The sequence below is a fragment of the Pipistrellus kuhlii genome, unplaced genomic scaffold (assembly GCF_014108245.1).
Source record: "Pipistrellus kuhlii isolate mPipKuh1 unplaced genomic scaffold, mPipKuh1.p scaffold_m20_p_13, whole genome shotgun sequence".
NCBI classification, from domain to species: domain Eukaryota; kingdom Metazoa; phylum Chordata; class Mammalia; order Chiroptera; family Vespertilionidae; genus Pipistrellus; species Pipistrellus kuhlii.
The window spans coordinates 38991302-39010198 of NW_023425438.1; the positions used below are offsets into that span (position 1 = coordinate 38991302).

At 52.7% G+C, this 18897-nt stretch overlaps 3 protein-coding genes across 8 annotated transcripts; 1 reads left to right on the forward strand and 2 right to left on the reverse strand.

The window, feature by feature from the left end:
* Nucleotides 1–1733: 1733 nt before the first annotated feature.
* On the reverse strand, nucleotides 1734–2778 carry MRPL53 (mitochondrial ribosomal protein L53). The gene is made up of 3 exons (XM_036435792.2): nucleotides 2572–2778; nucleotides 2359–2471; nucleotides 1734–2257 (listed from the first exon to the last, which is right to left on the reverse strand). The coding sequence occupies exons 1-3, from the start codon at nucleotides 2664–2666 to the stop codon at nucleotides 2124–2126; spliced, it is 342 nt and encodes a 113-aa protein (XP_036291685.1). The 5' UTR covers nucleotides 2667–2778; the 3' UTR covers nucleotides 1734–2123.
* A 548-nt stretch (nucleotides 2779–3326) lies between these two features.
* On the reverse strand, nucleotides 3327–11006 carry CCDC142 (coiled-coil domain containing 142). 3 transcript variants are annotated; one of them, XM_036435776.2, is made up of 9 exons: nucleotides 9961–11006; nucleotides 9314–9423; nucleotides 9088–9234; nucleotides 8821–8951; nucleotides 8636–8749; nucleotides 4703–4817; nucleotides 4356–4533; nucleotides 4018–4217; nucleotides 3327–3890 (listed from the first exon to the last, which is right to left on the reverse strand). In XM_036435776.2, exons 1-9 carry the CDS (start codon nucleotides 11004–11006, stop codon nucleotides 3631–3633), a joined length of 2301 nt encoding a protein of 766 aa, XP_036291669.1. In that variant the 3' UTR covers nucleotides 3327–3630. The 3 variants fall into 3 exon arrangements, with proteins under 3 accessions (XP_036291669.1, XP_036291666.1, XP_036291668.1); XM_036435773.2 differs by having other exon boundaries at nucleotides 9314–9400; nucleotides 9950–11006; XM_036435775.2 differs by lacking the exon at nucleotides 4356–4533 and having other exon boundaries at nucleotides 3636–3890; nucleotides 9314–9400; nucleotides 9950–11006.
* Nucleotides 11007–11179: 173 nt separating this feature from the next.
* TTC31 (tetratricopeptide repeat domain 31) lies at nucleotides 11180–18418 on the forward strand. Of its 4 annotated transcripts, none has more exons than XM_045580934.1 (13): nucleotides 11180–11318; nucleotides 11470–11558; nucleotides 14965–15067; nucleotides 15185–15414; nucleotides 15576–15659; nucleotides 16094–16153; nucleotides 16248–16325; nucleotides 16438–16632; nucleotides 16942–16993; nucleotides 17086–17176; nucleotides 17264–17405; nucleotides 17627–17728; nucleotides 17899–18418. In XM_045580934.1, the coding sequence occupies exons 1-13, from the start codon at nucleotides 11180–11182 to the stop codon at nucleotides 18193–18195; spliced, it is 1662 nt and encodes a 553-aa protein (XP_045436890.1). In that variant the 3' UTR covers nucleotides 18196–18418. The 4 variants fall into 4 exon arrangements, with proteins under 4 accessions (XP_045436890.1, XP_036291670.1, XP_036291671.1 ...); XM_036435777.2 differs by having other exon boundaries at nucleotides 16094–16150; nucleotides 16245–16325; XM_036435778.2 differs by having other exon boundaries at nucleotides 16094–16150; nucleotides 16245–16325; nucleotides 17902–18418.
* Nucleotides 18419–18897: the final 479 nt, after the last annotated feature.

Sequence of the window (18897 nt, forward strand, 5' to 3'; positions counted from 1 at the left end):
TGACAAGAATCATTGACTGGCTGCCCCTTACTGCGGGTCAAGCCTGGGCATGTGCTGGAATTGAACCTGGGAGGGACCCTTTAGTCTGCAGGCTTACCTCTACCCACTAAGCTACACCAGCTAGAGCGAGATAGCCTTCTTTTAAGCAGAGAAGCAGAACAGAATTGCTGTAGGAGACTCATGGAAAACGTATTTGGCAAAGCACCCAGCAAGCAGTGTCTAGAGATCCTTGATTGCCTAGCTGAGCATTTTGAAATTCTGGTGGCTAGCAACCATCTTTTCCTATAAGCCATAGTAAAAAGAATATACTACATTGTGCCGGGACCGGTTTGCTCAATGGATAGAGCGTCGGCTTGGGGACTGAAGGGTCCCGGGTTCAATTCCGGTCAAGGGCATGTATCTTGGTTGCGGGCATATCCCCGGTAGAATCTCTCATCGATGTTTCTAACTATCTCTCTCCCTTCCTCTCTGTATAAAATCAATAAAATATATTTTAAAATATATATATATACTGCATTGTAACCAACTACATTCAGATATACACGTACATGTATTTTATATATCTATACACACATATATAGTGTCTCCCCAAAAATGTATAACACATTTTGAATAATCATAAAGGCCATGTTTATTAAAATACATTTCATTTTTAAAACTGTGCTATCAGCTATTAAAGTGTGTGTACATTTTGGGGGGATACCTTATATATAGATAATTATATACTTAAAACTTAACTTTTTTTAAAAAATATATTTTATTGATTTTTCACAGAGAGGAAGGGAGAGGGATAGAGAGCTAGATAGAGAACATCCATGAGAGAGAAACATCAGCTGCCTCTTGCACATCCCCAACTGGGGATGTGCCCGCAACCAATGTACATGCCCTTGACTGGAATCGAATCTGGGACCCTTCAGTCCGCAGACTGACGCTGTACCACTGAGCCAAACCGGTTTTGGCAAAATTTAACTTTCTTAAAAGAATATTTCTTATTCCATGTGCCATACATGTGCTGATACTTTTTATTCTATTTTACTTTTTTTTTTCCCTGAGGAAGAAGGAGGGACTCTGTTTAATTCACCAGCGGATTCAGGGAACATATTTTACTTTTTTTTAATTTATTAAAAGCTGATTTAACCTCCTAACTTAATTCATGATCCACAGTAATGGGTGGTAACTGTATGAAAAGTACGTTAGGTGCTGTTCTCCCAAACAAGTAGTATTGAGAAATAACCAGTGATGTGCTTTGGAAAGATAAAATTAAGCAGCAGAAAAAATTATGAGAAAAAAAGGAGACTGTAACAATAACACAGGAGAGTTAATGGGAATGAAGAGAACTTTTGTTTAACATAGAACTAAAATTTCAGGGGCTTCTAACACAGAAATAATATGAACTTACTGACTGGATATGCAAGGAAACAGAGATAGCAGAGCCAGATTTCCAGCCCAGGTGGCTGAGCACATGAAGTGCCTTTAAAAGGAATGGGGAAGTCAGTGAGAGGCAAGTATATGTGTATGTAGGATTATCAATTTTATTTTGAACAAAGAATGTTTGTAAGATTTGGAGAAAATCAGTAGTAACCTGACTATAGCACAGAAATTAAGATTAGACCCAAACGGAAATGCAGGGTTTAACCCAAAGAGTAGTTCAAGTTATAACAGAAGATGAGATAGCCCAAAAGTAAGGGGGTGGGGGGGACCTTTATGTTTGAGAGAAGAAAAAAAAAGAAAAAAAGAAAAAAAGGAAGAGAAGTTCCATAGGGAATGAATGAATTAAAAGTGGCAAATGCTACTTAGATGGAGGGATCAGGACTAAGAAAACAGCACTGGATTTAGCTAATAAGAGTAAGAGGTATCATACTTGAGTGAGTGGTACCAAATTCAAAACGGTTAAGCAGTGAGTGATGGTTAGAAAACAAAGTAAATTCAAGTTTGTCTAGACCCCTCCCGAATCCTCTCATCCCAGAAGCACTGGTTGGATTTGTAGTCATAGGGCTCTTTTCAGGGGTGGGGGTGGTGTCTGTGGCCCTCCAGATGGTGAGTTGAATGATTAAGTCAAGCTTTTCGTGGATAAGTGTTCTAAGTCCCAGGCTAACATCTGCTTGTTGGTGTCTTACGCGCTGTCAGCGGCCCCCATCGGCGCCGGGGGTGTCCCCGCTCCCCGCTGCGCTCCGGGCCCGGATGTGGGAGGCGAAGGCCATGAGCATCTCCTGGGCGGTGAGGTGGGCGCCGCGCATGACCAGGCGATGCCCGTCTCCTGGGGGAGAAGCGAATGAGTCAGGTACGAGGAGGACCACAGGGCCCAGGGGGCGCGGGCTGCCTGCCGCCCTTCCCGCCCGACTCTCCCGGCGAGCCCACCGAAGAGCACATCCACGCGGGGTTCGGAGCCGTCGTGCCGCACGTCCACAGTCACCGAGCATTTCAAGTTGGTGGCGCGGACCTTGTCGCGGCTCACCGCCTGGAGGAAGGTCCTGCGGCGGGAGAGCCGCGTGAGCGCCGGGCCGAAGAGCGCGAGGCCCCCGGCGGGAGAGAAGGGCGTCCTTTCCCGTTCCCTCTCCCTTCCCCCAGTACCTCGTAGACTCCACGTTGTTCTCGAAGGGGCAGAACTGAACCCGAACCTCCTTGACGGCCCGCAGTCCTAGCCGAGCCACGGCGGCCGCCGCCATGGTAACCTCCGCCCCGGAAGCACTCGTTCGGTCAGACGTGTCATCAGGGGAGGTTGTGAGTGGCTGCGCAGCCGCAGGCCCCGCCCCTCGGCCTCCGCAGAGCACAGGCCCCGCCCCTCGGCCTCCGCAGAGCACGGGCTCCCTGCGCCTTGGGTCGCGTGGGACGGCTGACCACGCCACAGACGAAGAGTTGGTTTCGGCACAGATTATGGAGGGGCCCAAAGCAATTGGTCAGCGAATACTACCTACCATTCATAGCCCTGTGGTGACCCCATAACGACTGTGTAAGAGCCGTCTGCTCCTGGCTTTGAAAACAGGTCTGTCTTCTGCATTTCCCCTTCTAGGTTAACACCAGCTTAGGCGCTGTCCCTCACAAGGAGGACACCATCACCACGGCAGGGATTATCACTTACCAGGGAGTGACCCCACCCAGGTCATTGAAAATTAAACATGTTGAACTCTCAGTGACCAAAACTTAAACGGGAAGGTCATACAGCCCAATATGGTGCAACTGCTGAAAGTAGTAATGGGGAGGACAAGGTAATACAACCCTTGGGACAGCCCCAGCTATAGACTGTTTCATCTCTGTGGTTCCTGATGTACTCACTTTATGTTTGATCTGACTCTGGAGATTTAAGAAGTGGCATCTAGACTCGCCCCCTCATTCCCTTTCCTCTGGGATACAACCCTGGGGTCCTCCTTCCAGTGTCTAGCCCTGAGATGTCTTCACTGACGGGAATTAGACCTGAGCCTCCTGGCTCCAGGCTGTGGTATTGCCATTTACTCTGGATTCCAGATACTGGAGTGTCCCTGGATTCTTAGCTTGTAAGCCCAGGCTGTGTAGTTTGTTCTCACGTATGTTTTCTTCCAAGCTTCGGATGTAGGCTTACCAGGCAGTTCCAATGTCTATGCTTTTCCAGCCAGAAATGCAGAGCATTGACTTTCTTGCTGCCGATTAGAGTCCTTAGGGTTCAGGACTGGTCTCCAGGCAGGAGAGAAAAGGCAGTTGCCACCAGGGGCGGCGCTGGTGCTGCCTTAGGGCAAGCCAGGCTTGCTGATTTCCCACCAGGTAAGCCTCAGGGCTAGGTCCCCCACCCCACAGCATGCTCAGCAGCTGAGCTGTCTGTGCTGGGGGTGCTCCAGGCCGAAGAGGGGGCTCCAAGCTCTCCAGGCTGTTGAGGCTGCTGCTGGGCAATTCCAAGGTTTGGACCTCCTTACACGCACCTGGTAAGGCAGGAGTGGAAAGGAAGTGGCTGCTGGGGAGTTGCTGAATGATGAGCTTAGGGGATGGGTCTTTAAAGTAGTAAGTGAGGCCCAAAGAGCCTGGAGTTGAGAAGGGGGAGTGACTCACAGCAACAGGGAGGCCTTCTGTGGACTTGAGTCTTGGGCAGGGGCTGCTGCAGTAGACACAGCAGGGCCCCATCCAGCTGCTGGAAGATGCTGAGCGTGAACAGATTCTGGCGAAGTTCAGGGGACAGGCCCCACTGCTCTTCTTCCAACAGCTCTCGGACCACTCCAAAATCTTGTCTAAGCTGCAGTGTCCCCTGCAGGCTGAAGGCCGAGGTACAAGGTGACCACCTGACCCTCTGGTCTCCCTAAACTGCTCTGCCCCACTTATCCCCTCCCTTATTCCAATTCCATTCACCCCCCCCCCATCTCTCCCCCCGCCACTACTTCCTTTCTCCCCACCTGAACCGGATCCCATGGGTGAGGATGTGGTCCAGCCAGGCACTCAGGATGGCTGTCAATGCCTGGACAAGAGCAGGGGCCTGGGCTGGAGGTAGCAAACCCTGCAATCCTTGCAATACAGGCTCCAGTACAGTGCGGACCACCAACCTAGCATACTCACTAGGAATGCTGGGAAGTTCTGGGGTAAGAGAAAAGGAAGGACAGGATATAAGGTTACTGAGATCCATGAACACCCTATGAAGTGATTGGGGGAAGACAGTAGGATTTCCAGTGTGGGGGTAGGATTTGAAGGGGTCTGGATACTCTTACCCCCTGGGAACCCTGAGGATGCTGGAACGAGGAGTTACCAGAACAAAGGCGCCGCCGCCAGTATCGACCCCGTGGCATGTGAAGTTCGAAGCCCTGTGTAGCTTGTTTATAGCATTCTTGAAAAAAGAGACTCAGTGACTCTTCAGGCAGGAGCTGTGGGCACGGTGACAAAGTAAAAGGGGTTTGTCTGTTAGGGCAATGGTCGGCAAACTAATTAGTCAACAGCCAAATATCAACTGTCCAATGAAATTTCTTCTGAGAGCCAAAAACCGACTTCTGCGCATGGGCCACAAAGTTTCAATCGCACTGTACGTGCGTGCCCACACGTGGTATTTTGTGGAAGAGCCACACTCAAGGGGCCAAAGAGCCGCAGTTTGCAGAACACTATTAGGGGCTTGTCAAGTTCTGATGCTTTTCTAAATCTGAGCTGTTTAACCTGGCATCCATAAAACCCAAGAACAGAATTGTATACATAATTGTGTGGCTCAGGCATTTTCTGAGGACAGATACCATCGCTTTTACTGCATTTTCCAAAAGGTCTAAACCCAGAAAAGATTATGGATAATTGCCCTAAGATATCCTGCTCTTTCCTGCTTGGTTCAGGGGATAGAAATCCTCCAGATTAATTTTTTCCTAGAGGAACATTAATAGGAAAGAGAGAGAAAGACCCTCACCACAACCAATGTTCAAAAGCAAATGCTAGGGAGAGGCTGAAGAAAAGGGAGTTGTACAATATCTGGCTATCATTTATGAAAGGAAGGCAGGAACTGGGTGAAGATCGGAAGCAATGACTGTAACTTTCTGAGATTCAAGAACCTTTGGGATGTCCTTACACTGAGTATTCTGACAGCCTACTTGCATTTCTCCAGAGCAGTGCAAACCCATAAAGTAAGAAAAGGCCCTGGTTTGGTTTCCTCGGTTTGATAGATTTTGTTTTTTATTGATTTCAGAGAGGAAAGGAGAGGGAGGGAGGGAAGAAGGGAGGGAGATAATCATCAATGATGAGAGAGAATCATTGATGGCTGCCTTTTGCACGAACCCTACTGGAGATCGAGCTTGCAACCCAGGCATGTGCCTTGACCAGAATCGAACCTGGGACCTTCAGTCCACAGGCCAACGTTCTATCCACTGGGTCAAACCAGCTAGGGCTAGGTTTTGTTTTTGAAGGGGGAAATGGCAAAAAAGAGAGGGTCTCTATAGCCCATCTTGGAGGATAAGCACCCCAAGATATAGGGTTTTTTAGTAGCAGGTCTGTAAAGAAAAGGTGACTAAATGCCAGCAAGCCTGGAGAGAGGAAGGAGTCTGGGGGGCTGGACATGGGGGTGAGGCTGGAACCCATTGGGTTCCTGGTACATATCCTGACAACAGCCTCTCTAAACCAAACCTCTTCTCCCCTCCCTTATTTATGCCAAGGAAATGACCCCTCTGTCAACTGATATTGGTTGGGAACCTCTGCACTCAATACTCAGTAAATGCAAGATCACACGATGAGACAGTCTCTCTGGGGCATTACAGTCCAGTTGGGGAGAAAACTCACAACATCAATTCTTTTTCATCCCAGTACTGTGTGTGGTGGAATGCCAGATAGAGGAACAAGGCATCAGAGTGCTTTGTACAGTGTTTGGTTCATACAGTGAGCACACTATTTCTGTTCCTTTTGCTCTGTTCTCGCCACCACCACCAAGAGCTGGACGGTATGTCTCTTCACCTCCCTTCCTCCCGACCACTGTAGCTGGATCAAACACCATCACTGCCTTCACTGTTCCCCTCCCACTCTTAAAATGGCTCCCTACACTCATTAGATAAAGTCTTGATTCTGTGCACTAGTGTTCAATGCCCTCCATCTGCTTACTCCTCCACAGGCCCCCACCCCACCCCAAAAACACACAAACCCACTGCATACAAAGGGAGTTTCTGCTTTGGTCAGGCCGTCTCTCCACTACTCTCCCAAGGAACTATGAACTGTCCGCTTCCTGCCACTCCTCTAAAGCTGCCAAGCCACCCGTGAGCCATAGGCCTCGTATGGACCTCCTGTCACCACATGCCCGCCACTGTCTTCTGTCCTCAGAGCTCCCATAACCATCACTATCCACCCTAATCATAAGGAGCCTGCTTTGGGGCATGCTGAGTTGAAGAAGGCAGCAGTAAGTGAAGGTGGAAATGTCCACTAGGCAGATGCGGATGCTGGATCAGAGCTGTATGGGGTTGGAGTGGGGACTCACAGCACCAAAGCACTGAGGAGCAGGAAGGCAGAGAGAAAAGAGCAGGGAGACAAGGACTGGACTCTCAGCTTTGCCCTTATTCAGGGCAAAGAGGAGAAATTTGGGTAGGAAGAGAGAACAAAAGATAGACATCTTCCATATAGGAATAGATAATGTGAAAAGTGGAAAAATGGAAGCATAATAGTTTTATTCATAAATTTAGAAGAAAATAAGAAATGTTAGAAGAAATAGCCACGCCCAACCTGCGAGGTTCAGTGGTTGAGTTTCGACCTATGAACCAGCAAGTCATGGTTCGATTCCCGGTTGGGGCACATGCCTGGATTGTGGGCTCATCTCTAGTAGGGGGCAAGCAGGAGGCTGCTGTTTAATGATTCTCTCTCATCATTGATGTTTCTATCTATCTCTCCCTCTCCCTTCCTCTCTGAAACCAATAAAAATATAAAAAGAAGAAGAACCAGCCAAGAGTGGATGAAAGTTACCACTGTGGAACAGGAATCAGAGGTGGGAGTGGACATTAGGAACCTTCTAAAATTGTATTCTATTTCAATTTTAAACTATGGACATGTATTACTTTTTTAAAAATATGTTTTTATTGATTTGAGAGAGAGGGGGAAGGATAGAGATAGAAACATCAATGAGAGAGTTACGGACGAGCTGCCTCCTATACGCCCCCACTGGGGACTGAGCCCACAATCTGAGGATGTGTCCTGACCGGGAACGGAACCAATGACCTCATGGTTCATGGGCTGACACTCAACAACTGAGCCACACCAGATGGCTGGACATGGATTACTTTAATAAAAGTACAAATTATATGTTTTTAAAAGAGGAGAAACATTGTATTAAAAACTAGTAAATAAAAAGACTCAACCATTTATCTTGCTTTTTCTCTACAAAATAGACCTCAGAGTAATAGAATAATTAATGAGGGAAAGTTTCACTTTATGGTGGTAATCCAAATAATGAAAGAAAAAGAAATGATAGAATTGGAACATCACCACTTTGCACCCCCTAATGAAATCATGGATCTAGCCATAGCTAGTTTTTTCAGAGGTTAGATCATTGGCCCTCAGACTGAAGGCTGGGGTATTGAATGTATGGGAGCACAAGGAGGAGGCAACCAATCAGTGTTCCTCCCCCACCCCCCTCCCACTCTCTAAAAATCAATGGAGCCGAAAGCGGTTTGGCTCAGTGGATAGAGCATTGGCCTGTAGACTGAAAGGTCCCAGGTTCGATTCCGGTCAAGGGCATGTACCTTGGTTGCGGACACATCACCAGTAGGGGGATGTTTCTAACTCTCTATCCTTCTCTCTTCCTTTCTGTAAAAAATCAATAAAAATATATTTAAAGAAAAAAAATAAAAAATGGAAAAAATATCCTTGGGTGTGGATTAACACACACACAAAAGAAAGAAATCATGGATCTAGGCAATCATCATCAGTGGCCATTCACATGACCAAATGAGAGCCTGACATTGGAGAAGGGAAAAATAGATAAAACAAAACTGACCAGGAGCTGACCATTGTTAAAGCCTCTGGGGTAGGAATATGGGACTCCATTATACCCTTCTCTCTACTTGTGCATGTTTGTAATTTTCCATAATACAAAGTTAAGTAGAAAATGAACAAAGCAAAAAAGATAAAATTTAGCAGAGTCTCCAAGAAGATTCCAAGTCTCTGAGGTGTGCTGTGGCCCACTCCCACCTCCAACACAAAAGCTAGCCATTCTTGGGGTCCCTGCTCTTCTCACCTGGATCTGTATCGCCAGCTTCCGGATTTCCAGGCCCAGCTGCTGCTCCACCTCCAGGGCCAGGCTTTCCTCCGAGACCAGGCTGGAGAGAACTTCTGCCTGATGTAACAGAGGCTTCGGCAGAAACAGGGAGTGAGGTCTGAGCCCAGCCTGGGCTGCTCCCCTCCGCATCCCTAGCTACTTACCGGCAAGTCCTTCTGGATCAGGAGCAGGAAGGAACCCGGGGCCCATGCTGCCAGATGCTGCTGAGCTCTGCCCCCAAACCAGAGCAAGATGGTCTGCAAGGTGCAGAGCCCCAGGGCAAGGGGTGCAGGGCCTGGGGAGGGGAGGGACAAGTATCTGAGGGGTCATGGAGCACCTTTGGGAGGAGCCAGCCTTTAGAACAGAGGGAAAGAATAAAGGAGATATCCTCAAGGTGCTCCTGTTCCCCCAGCCCCAGCTGCTTGTCTCACCTGGAGGCTGACAGAGCAGCAGCCCTGACTTGGGCTCTCGAAGGGCATCCAAGAGAGGAGGGAAGAGCCGTTGCAGAAGTTCAGTGGTGTGAGAGGATGAGGAAAGGCTGCTCTGGTCACCAGCAGACCCCAAGGCTTGGCAGAAGACTGAAGATGAGGGGGGTACAGTTTAACATGGAAAGGTCAACTGGGGTTTGTGTTACTCCCAGTGGCCCTTCCTTCTCACCTTGGTCCCAGCTCCGGATCAGAGACTGATGAAACAGGCCGTGACACAATGAAGCCAGCTCCTTCTCACACTCCTGAGGCAGGGATGCTAATGGGAGAAATGACTCGAGCCTGCAAACAAGGCCTCAATTTTCTACAATCACTGCCCACTCAATGATGGGGGGAGAGAGGAGGCATTCCCCCACCCCCCAACCCCCAAACTCAAGACTAGGGTGAAGCCAAAACCGGTTTGGCTTAGTGTACAGAGCGGCGGTCTACGGACTGAAAGGTCCCAGGTTCAATTCCGGTCAAGGGCATGTTCATTGGTTGCAGGCACATCCCCAGTAGGGGTGTGCAGGAGGCAGCTGGTCGGTGTTTCTCTCTCATCGATATTTCTAATTCTCTATCCCTCTCCCTTCCTCTCTGTAAAACAAAAACACGGACACACACACACACACACACACACACACACACTAGGGTGAAAAGCAAGACTGCCTAGAAAGCTCAGATTGCCTAAATCCTGGGTTGCAGAGGAGAGCAAGCGGGTGTTCATTTTAAAGGGCCTGCTTTTGTAAGTCAGGCTGGCAGGTGAGTGAGGTCACCGACGGAGAAGGGACTCTCCAGCCTTCCCAAACGCCCACCCAAGCCCACCACTCACCCTGACTCGGCTGTGGTGCCGCTGCTCTGGGGTCCCTCCAGGGTCCTAGCCTTAGGTCCAGACTCTGAGCACAGGCTGCCCATAGCAGGGCCCAGTACTGGCTCCACAGGGCTCCAGCCCCACCTGGCCCCAGGCCGCCGCTGGCTGAACCTGCCACGCCCCCAATCGGGCCCAGGAGACCCAGCAGCAGCTCCCGCTCCTCACTCCACCACGTGCTGAGCTGGTCCCACAAGCCCGATCCCCTGAGCGCCTCATGCAGCCGACGGGCCACCAGGTAACCCCGCTCTTCCGCCAGGAGGCCAAGCACTCGGCCCGGGGGGAAAGGGCGCGCCGCCCCTGGGACATGGGCTGAGGCTTTTCCCTGCAGCTGATGGTAGGTGGGCAGCGCCTGCAGCAGGTCAGCCAGTTTTGACGACAGGACGGGGCTGGCGGGCGCCCGGCCCAGAGCGCGAAGCTGCGCCTCGATGACAGCATCCAGGCGCTGGGCAGCCAGTCCGACGGGGCGCGCCAGAAGCAGCGGCTCGGGAGTCTCTCTGAGGCCGGCTCGCAGGACTGCTTTTCGGGGAAGCGGCGGCAGCAGCAGGTCGTGGCAGAGCTGAGGCCAGGGGTGCGGGCCCGGGCACGGCGCGCCGGGGTGCAGCATCCTCAGGAGGCGCACGGCCGCCTGGAGGTGGCGGACGCAGTCCCGCACTTGCAGGAGCCGCTCCCGCTCGCGGTGCAGCCGCAGCAGCGCAGCCTGGAGCCGCTGCAGCGCGGGAGGTACCGGCCCGGCGGCGGCAGCCTCTCGCCTCGGGTCTGCGGCGCCAGCCTCATGGGGCCCTGCCTTGTCCGTCGGCGCCGCCCACCACGGCTGCCCTCTTGCAGCTCCGCCGGGCCGCGGGTCCAAGTAGGGGATGCTCCCGGCCGCCGGCAGCCCCGGCTCGCCACGGACATCCCCGCCGGTGGCGCCCGCTCGCCTTCGCTCACAGGGCTCCTCCCCCGCGGCCCCCGCCAGCGCCCACGGCTGCGGCCCCGGAGCGAGCGGAGGCAGGCCATCCGAGCGGGACGCCCGGGCCATGGGTCGGCGGGCCCGGAACGAACCTAACGATTCCCACTGGCCCGCACAGCCCAACGTCCGCCGGAGCCCGGACTCCGCCCCACCCACGGAGCCGTCCTTTCTGGCGCCGCGGCCGCGGGATCGTCCTGACCCCTCTCGCGCCCCGTAGCCGGACGCTTCCGCCCCGAACAAAGATGGCCGCTTGCGTTGCCCTCTCACCCCTCCGCCCCTATCCCTTCGGCCCGCATCAAAAACAAGACTGTCTTTCACTTTCGGGTTATTGTGGACGCGAGATGCCGCTGGTTCCGAAGGCAGCGGGGCGGATCAAGCTAGGTGAGCGGGTGTGACCGAGCAGGGGGCATCCAGGCGGGTGGGGGCAGCCGGTCCCGGGTCTGTCTGTTTTCAGTAGGTGTCTGAGTCTCATGCGGTGGTTGAGGTCTCCGGCCAACCCCTCTCCCTGACAGGCGGCTTTCTTTTCCTGTAGACTGTCCTCTGCGGCCCGGCTGCCCGCCGGGGGGCGCTGTTGTCCCCAGGCTCTGCAAGGAATTTGGTCCCGAGGACTACGGCGAAGAGGTAAAGGGGCTCCTAGCTCCCCCTCGCGCCCAGTTTCGGTCGATCACGCCTCTTTTCTCCCCGCGGTGCTGAGTCTCGCCCCAGCCGGGAGCCCCGCTGGGCTGCGGGCTTGGAGAGGCGTGGCCTCGGGCCCTGACCTCCTGGAGCGGGCGGCGCGGGGCGGGGAGGCGGCGCCCCGGGAGGACACCGCAGGGATCCGTGCGAGAGGTGCGTGGTGCGCGGGGTGGGGCAGCTTGGAGTCTGTGGGTTGAGGATAAGGAAGGGAGTAGGCTAAGGTAACCAGACGTCGCACTTTTGGCGGAACAGTCCCGATTTTTCCGGACTTTTTTAAAACTCCGGGGGACAAACTGTTAAAAATCGGGACTGTCCCGCCAAAAGCGGGACGTCCGTCACCTTAGAGTAGGAGCTCCTTAGAAAGGGTGTTATGATCAGAGGGAGCCGTGGGAGCAAAGACACCAAAGCAAGGAAAAGTTAAAAGAACTTCCTTGAAATGCAACCTGAGCGAAGGGTTTGTTTTAAACTGTAGGAGATGAGGGAACGAAGGCACTTGAAAGGCTTGCCCAACCTAGGGTTTGGATGTTCTCAGGTAGGTTATCTGGTTATTGAGGGAGGGACAGGTTATTTGATTTGGGAACACTGAGAAGCTAGACTTCCAACGGCTTCATGGTTATCTGTGAAAACCTCAAACTCACAAGTCCAGGAGTTCATCATCTTTGCAAACGGATTGTTCTTCCTCTAATCTTAGTTTCAGTTGATGACGCAAACTTCCACCCAGAAATCTGAAAGTCGTTCTATGTTGTTCTCCATTTCCTGTACATCACACATGTAGTTAGTGAGTCACTACAGTCGAACCCATCATTTCCTTTCCCACTCCTGCTGCCACTGCCTTAGTTGAAGAGCTCACTCTCTCTGGCCTGGACAGTGGTAATGGCCTTGTCACTAAACATTCCACCAGAGTATTTTATCTGAGTGTTTTACTTCCCATGGTAGGTCCACTCCCGTCACTGAGGGAACATAGTTCCAACTCACTGGGTCACACGGAGTTCAGATATAGCTCCCAGAAGCTCTCTATTAGAATAATCTCCCCAATCTGTCTGCCATTACCCTCTCAGCACACACTCGCTGTACACCAGCTGTGCACCTAACACAGGCACTGGTTTCTGCTGGGAAGACAAGTCTTATCAAACAGATAAAAAAAAATCCCTTTATTAAATGGATTAGAAATATCCAGTGGAAGCAGCCAATTAATAAATAAACAATTGCCGAAACCGGTTTGGCTCAGTGGTAGAGCGTCAGTCTGCAGACTGAAAGGTCCCAGGTTCGATTGCGGTTAAGGGCATGTACATTGGTTGCGGGCACATCCCCGTTAGGGGGTGTGCAAGAGGCAGCTGGTCGATGTTTCTCTCTCATTGATGGTTCTAGCTCTCTATCTCTCTCCCTTTCTCTCTGTAAAAAATCAATAAAATACATATTAAAAAAATAATAAAAAAATAAACAATATAGTATGTCAAATACAAGAAGTGCAAAGAGAAATAAAGCAAGGAGAAAGCTAGGGACCACTGAGTGGAGTTCAGAGACTTGTTTTAAAAGAAATGGCCAGAGAAAGTTTCTCTACAAAGGTGTAAGCAGAGAGTTGAAGGGGGCAGAAGATTGAGCCATTCACTGGGGAAAGAGCATTCCAGGAGAGGACCTACGTACAAAGGCCCTGGAGATGTTAAAAGTGAAGCTTCTCTGTGCCCTTGGTGTTGTAGGGACTTCAGAGGAGGTCACTGTGGCTGGGGGAGGGTGATAAGATGGTAGGAGGTGATTCATGAAGGTATTGGAGGGCCATGTCATGTGTGGCCAGGTTGTAAATGAAGATAATAGCATAGAATGTGTTTGGAGAAGAGGTGGAAGGTCAAGGAAGTCTTTTGTTTGTTTTGTTTTAAGATGGCTGGACTGGGCTGAGGAGGAAAGAGAGGTTGAAGACATAGGGAATGATATATACTAGGATTTGAACGGCAGGTGCGTCCTGAGGAGGTTCCTCCGTTGGGTCCAGAGCATGCATTATTTGTGTCTAAGTTTCAGTTTCAGAAGTTGAAACAAACCCACCAACAATTCAAATTTGAGAATAAAGCTTGATGAAAGTGCCCAGCAATGTAAATGAAGATGCCGTTGAGTCCAGACTGTCTACTGAGGGGAGCCCTGCATCTAACATTGTTTAGAGGTTGACTATACCTCAGTGATCTGAAGTCCTGCCTACACATTATTTTAACACTCTGAGTTTCATGTGGCTTCTAGGTTTCTCAGTCAGCAGGCTACCACCTAGTCAGGGTCTGCTCTGTTTAGGCCCTATTAGCCGCATTGGGACGTGATGATTCCTGTCCTTCTTAGTTTAATTTTTATATATTTTATTGATTTCAGAGAGGAAGGTTTGATTCCAGTCAAGGCACATACATGCCTGGGTTGCAGGTTCCAGTAGGGGGTGTACAGGAGGCAGCCAATCAATGATTCTCTCTCATCATTGATGTTTTTTCTCTCTCGCCCCCTCTCCCTTCCTCTCTGAAATTAATAAAAATATATTTTAAGAAAAGCAGTGAATAGTAAGGCTCTGTATTGTATAACACAGTCTGTGTGAGCGCAGCTTGGATGAGAGAGAGCAGAGACCATTGGAGATGAAAGGGTGTGGCATGTCGTTGAGGGGAGATAGAATTTGAACTGGACCTTGAAGTTGAGACAAGATGTGGTAAGAAAGCAGGCCAGAGCTGGGAGGAATTCGAGGACCGCTGGGGGGAAAGCCTACGGCTGGAAAGAGCCTGGTGGCAGAGGGAGGGTGGCAGAGGAGAATTGGAAAGGTTGCCAAGGAGCTTTTTGGAAGGTTCGAGATCCCAGGCTGAGCAGCTAGATGCCCATGTGTGGCCTTGGCAGTGGGGGGTTACTGGAAGTCTCAGTAAGGGGGTAATTGTTGAGAGCTTGCATGTGGGGAGAGACGTGAAGTGCAGGGGAGAGGCCGGCCCGGAATTGCTGCATTCAGTTAAGCGTGAGGTAGCTCCAGGCAGGGTATAGGGGGCTGTTCATATTCAAAGATATGACAGGGGGTGTGACTGGATGAGCAGGTAAGAGGACTTCATTTTAGTGGCTGACCGAGTGGCAAATCAGGGGAGGAGATACTGGATGGTGGAGAAGGCCAGGCTGAAAGCCACACTCAGCCCTTGGGAAGGCGGGACAACAGTGAAGTGAGGTGATGCGCCATGAAAGCTGAGAGCAGTGTGTTTTGAGGTGCTGAGCTGGGAGAGGTGGGCCAGTTAGGTTCTCCAGGCCGGGTGGCTGCTTTGTTATCCCCATGGTGGAGGGGTCAACCTAGCCACGCCCCTTGCTCTCTCCCAGAGCTTCCCCCAACACCAGCCTACCTCCCCTCCTCTCCCAGGACATAGTGGATTTTCTTCGACGGCTGGTGGAGAGTGATACCCAGGGCCTACACCGGATCCGTGTGGATAGGAGCAGCGGGCGGCTGCAGCTGTGGCACCATGGTGGGGAGTGAAGGGGCCGGGCCCAGGGATCAAGGCTGGTACCCTGGGGAGGGCTGGCCCTCAGATGCTCCTCTCCCTCATGTCCTCTCTTTCCCTTCTCTCTCTCCCTCCTGACAGATTACCTCCTGGACCATTTCCACGACGAGGGAGAAACGACTAGACAGAGTGATGGGGTCAAGGGGGCTGCGGGACCGGGTACCTACTGTGGTCTCCAAAAGTCCTTCCTGTGCCCTCCCCAGGGGCCTAAGCCCTGCCCTCAAAGACCCTCTGCCTCGGCATCCTTGCCCAGCAGCTCGGACAGCCTGCTTCAGGTGCCCATGCCCCAGAAGCTCCTGCTGACTGAGGAGGTGAGACTGTCTGCATGGGGCTTCACCTTCTCCCAGTGACCTTTGAACCCCATATTCCTGTATCTATAGCCCCACCTAATCTGGACCTTCCAGGATCCTTCCATACTTGCCTCTCTGTTGCTTTCGCTCTCTTCTCCTGCTGCCCGCCCTTCCCCCTCCAGGAAGCCAACCGTCTGGCCGAGGAGCTGGTGGCCGAGGAGGAGCGCGTGAAGCGGAAAGCAGAGAAGAAGCGGCTCAAGAAGAAGGTAGCTAGAGGGCCGGGGCGGGAGCTCAGAGGGGTTGGGGGGAGGGAAAGCTTCGAGGCGGCCTGCAGGATCCTCTTGCCAGGGGGCCCAGGGGGCCCAAGGGGCCCTGGGGGCCAGGGACAGTAGGGCCTCCCTGAGACCACGTGGTGCAGCCATTCTGGGGCCACCGTACTGCCTGGGCTGGGCTCTGCCTCCTGCTGGCTGGGAGATGTCTGCCTGGTAGCTCTTGTCTGCTTTCTCACTTGTAAAATGAGGATAACAATGCCTCCCTCAGAGAGTTCCAAGGATTAAGTGAGATAGTGTATGCAAAACTCTTCACCGGTACATACATGGCATAGAGTATATATTCGCCACACAAAGATCTCAGGATACAAATTTTATCTGTGTAACCTAAGTATAGTGCTCAGAATACATCATCCTCATCATTATTACAGCGCCAAAAGGACCGAAAGCGACAGGAGCGCCTGGGGCAGGACAGCGGGGTGCCCAAGGTGAGTGTCCACAGGCAGGCACCAGGAGTACCAAGTGCCAGGAGGATGTGGCTCCCGGCATTCCCAACTCTGTGCCTGTTCACCTTCCCTCCAGTTCGAGGCCACCTCGGATGGGAATGGGAGCCCCCCATCCAGCCCTGGGAACCCAGCTTCGGGACAGTGTGGTGAGGAAGAGGTGAGAGCCCCCTTTATTCCCCTCTTGGCCTCTGCTTACCTCCTGCTTCCGCCTACTGTACTCCAGGACATACTCATCCCCACCCCGCCCTCCCTTTCCTTTCCGCTCCCAGGACGTACTGGACCTGTCCAGCACCTTCGTGTCCTTGGCTCTGCGCAAGGTTGGGGATTGGCCCCCCAGCCCTCTCAGAGAGAAGGAACTGAGCCAGAAGCCCCAAGGCAAGAGCCCGGGCCCTCGGAAGAAGATGAGCCAGGAGGAAGGAAGCTGGCCGAGAGAAGAGGCCCCCACGCAGAGCCCTAAGGCAGAGGTGAGGGGAACAGAAGAACCTCCACTGGAACTAGTGGGAAATTCTGGGGAGTCCGATGATCTAAGGGTCGAGGACAGTGACCAAGGGAAGGAGTTCTCTGGCCTCATGTTTAAGAGACTTGGGGTCAAGCTCCACCACTGACACCCTGACCCCGGCTAGTTTCCTCAGCAGGAAAGTAGGGCTGACTGACAGCGTCTTGCTTGAGCTAGTTGATGCCGATTGTAATGTTAATTGTGTGAACAAAAGAGAAGAATTCGGGGAGGTTGAGGCCCAAGTCCTGCTTGACTCTTCTCCCCCTGCCATCCCTAGGCATCTCCGGGACTGCTGGCCGCTGCCTTACAGCAGAGCCAGGAGCTGGCAAGTAAGATCCTCTCTCTCCCTCCTCCCCGCCCTCCCTGGGCTAGCCCCATCTGAGGCAGCTCCCTCTGAACCTTTCTCCCTCCCTCCTGCCAGAGTTGGGTACCAGCTTTGCCCAAAAAGGTTTCTACCGTGAGGCCGTGGTCCTCTTCACCCAGGCCTTGAAGCTCAACCCCCGGGACCACAGGTAGGCGGCGGCTTGGCCGTTGTGCTGGGAGGTCAGGGCAAGGCAAGGAGTTGAGGACCGGACTTGCAGCCACTTTGTCTTCATCAGGTTATTTGGAAATCGCTCTTTCTGCCACGAGAGGCTGGGTCAGCCGGCGTGGGCCCTGGCCGATGCTCAGGTGGCCCTTACCCTGCGGCCTGGCTGGCCCCGGGGCCTCTTCCGCCTGGGCAAGGCCTTGATGGGACTGCAGGTACTGGGTCCAACATTGGAGGCAGAGGAGGAATTTGGGTGGGATGGTGGGTATTGGTTTTATATCGACATTTTCTAGGTAAGCTCCAGGTACCGCAATGTCACAGTGTCAGTGATATCAGGAGCTGGGGGCCAGCTTGGGAAAGAGGGCACTTTTAAGTTCCTTGACCACTCCCCTTCCCCCAGTACCTAAACTTGCCTCTTTCTAATCTGGGGCCAAAGCGTTTCGAGGAGGCCGCTGCTGTGTTCCAGGAGACTCTGAGAGGTGGGGCCCAGCCCGATGCCGCTCGGGAGCTCCACGCTTGTCTTCTGCAGCTCGCCACGGTAAGGGAACCAGGCGTGCTCTTGCTGAGGGGCAGCAGGGAGGATTGGCTGTGATTGCAACGCCTTCTGCCTCAGTGGGGCAGGGGGCGGGGCAGAATGAGTGGGATGAGGGGCAGGAGCTGCGCTGCTAGAAAGGAGTACGTCAGGTGGCCCTCCCTTTCCCTTCTCAGCAGGACCAGCGAGGAGGATACCCTGCACCGCCTGCGCCAGCTGGGTTCCCCCAGCCATTTCCCCACCCTGAGCCCGTGGCCGCGGGCCTTCTCTCCCTCAGTCACCCTCCAGGCGCTGCTCCGAGGGCCCCTGGCCTTCCGTCTACACCCCGGCATCGTCCACCTCATCACCCGAGCCTCTCCAGCCGGCCCCACCCCCAGACTCTGGGTGGAAGACCTCCTCTCCATCTCCAGAACCCCTCAAAGGGCTGGGGCGCCCTGGGACTTGGGCCCCCGCATCTACCTCAGGCCAGATGAGGGAAGTCCTGTCCCTCATTGGACAAGGCCATGTGTATATCCCACAAGGATGAGGGACACTATGCGGTGGCTGTTCCCTGAATATTTTGAGACCTTGTACTTCAAAACCATAGATAGAGACACCCCTGATGGTCATTCCTCTTGCCACAGAGACCTTCTGATGAGAGCAAGAGGCCCATGCCCGTTAAAACGGCCTTTCTTTTGTTCTCAAGCAGATGGCTTCTTCTGGGCCAGTGGTCGGCAAACTGTGGCTCGCGAGCCGGTTTACTGCTCTGTTGACTAATGAGTTTGCCGACCACTGTTCTGGGCAATAAGGAAAAACAAAATCCCCCAAGGCTCAAGAAGGGAACCTTACAAGTACAAAAGTTCAGGCGTTAGGACTCTACAGGGCACTGAGGCTTGCTCTGCTCCTGGCCCCGGGGCGCTCACTCACTAGCCAGAGCTGTGCCTGGGAACGGAGTCATAGTGATGAGTAAGGCTGAGTCCCACTCTTCCCCTGTGGGTGCTCACCTCATCTTAATCCCAGTGCTTGCCCCGTTTTCTCCAGCCCCAGCTCCTCATGACTTGTTTCCTGTCCATATTTTTGTGCACATGTGACCTATCCTTTGCCAGGTGGTCTGATGCTCACTTCTCTGACTGCTAGAAGATTCGCCAAGGGTCTGCATTTGGGAATCCCCTTACCCAGATCCTGCCTGGAGCTGG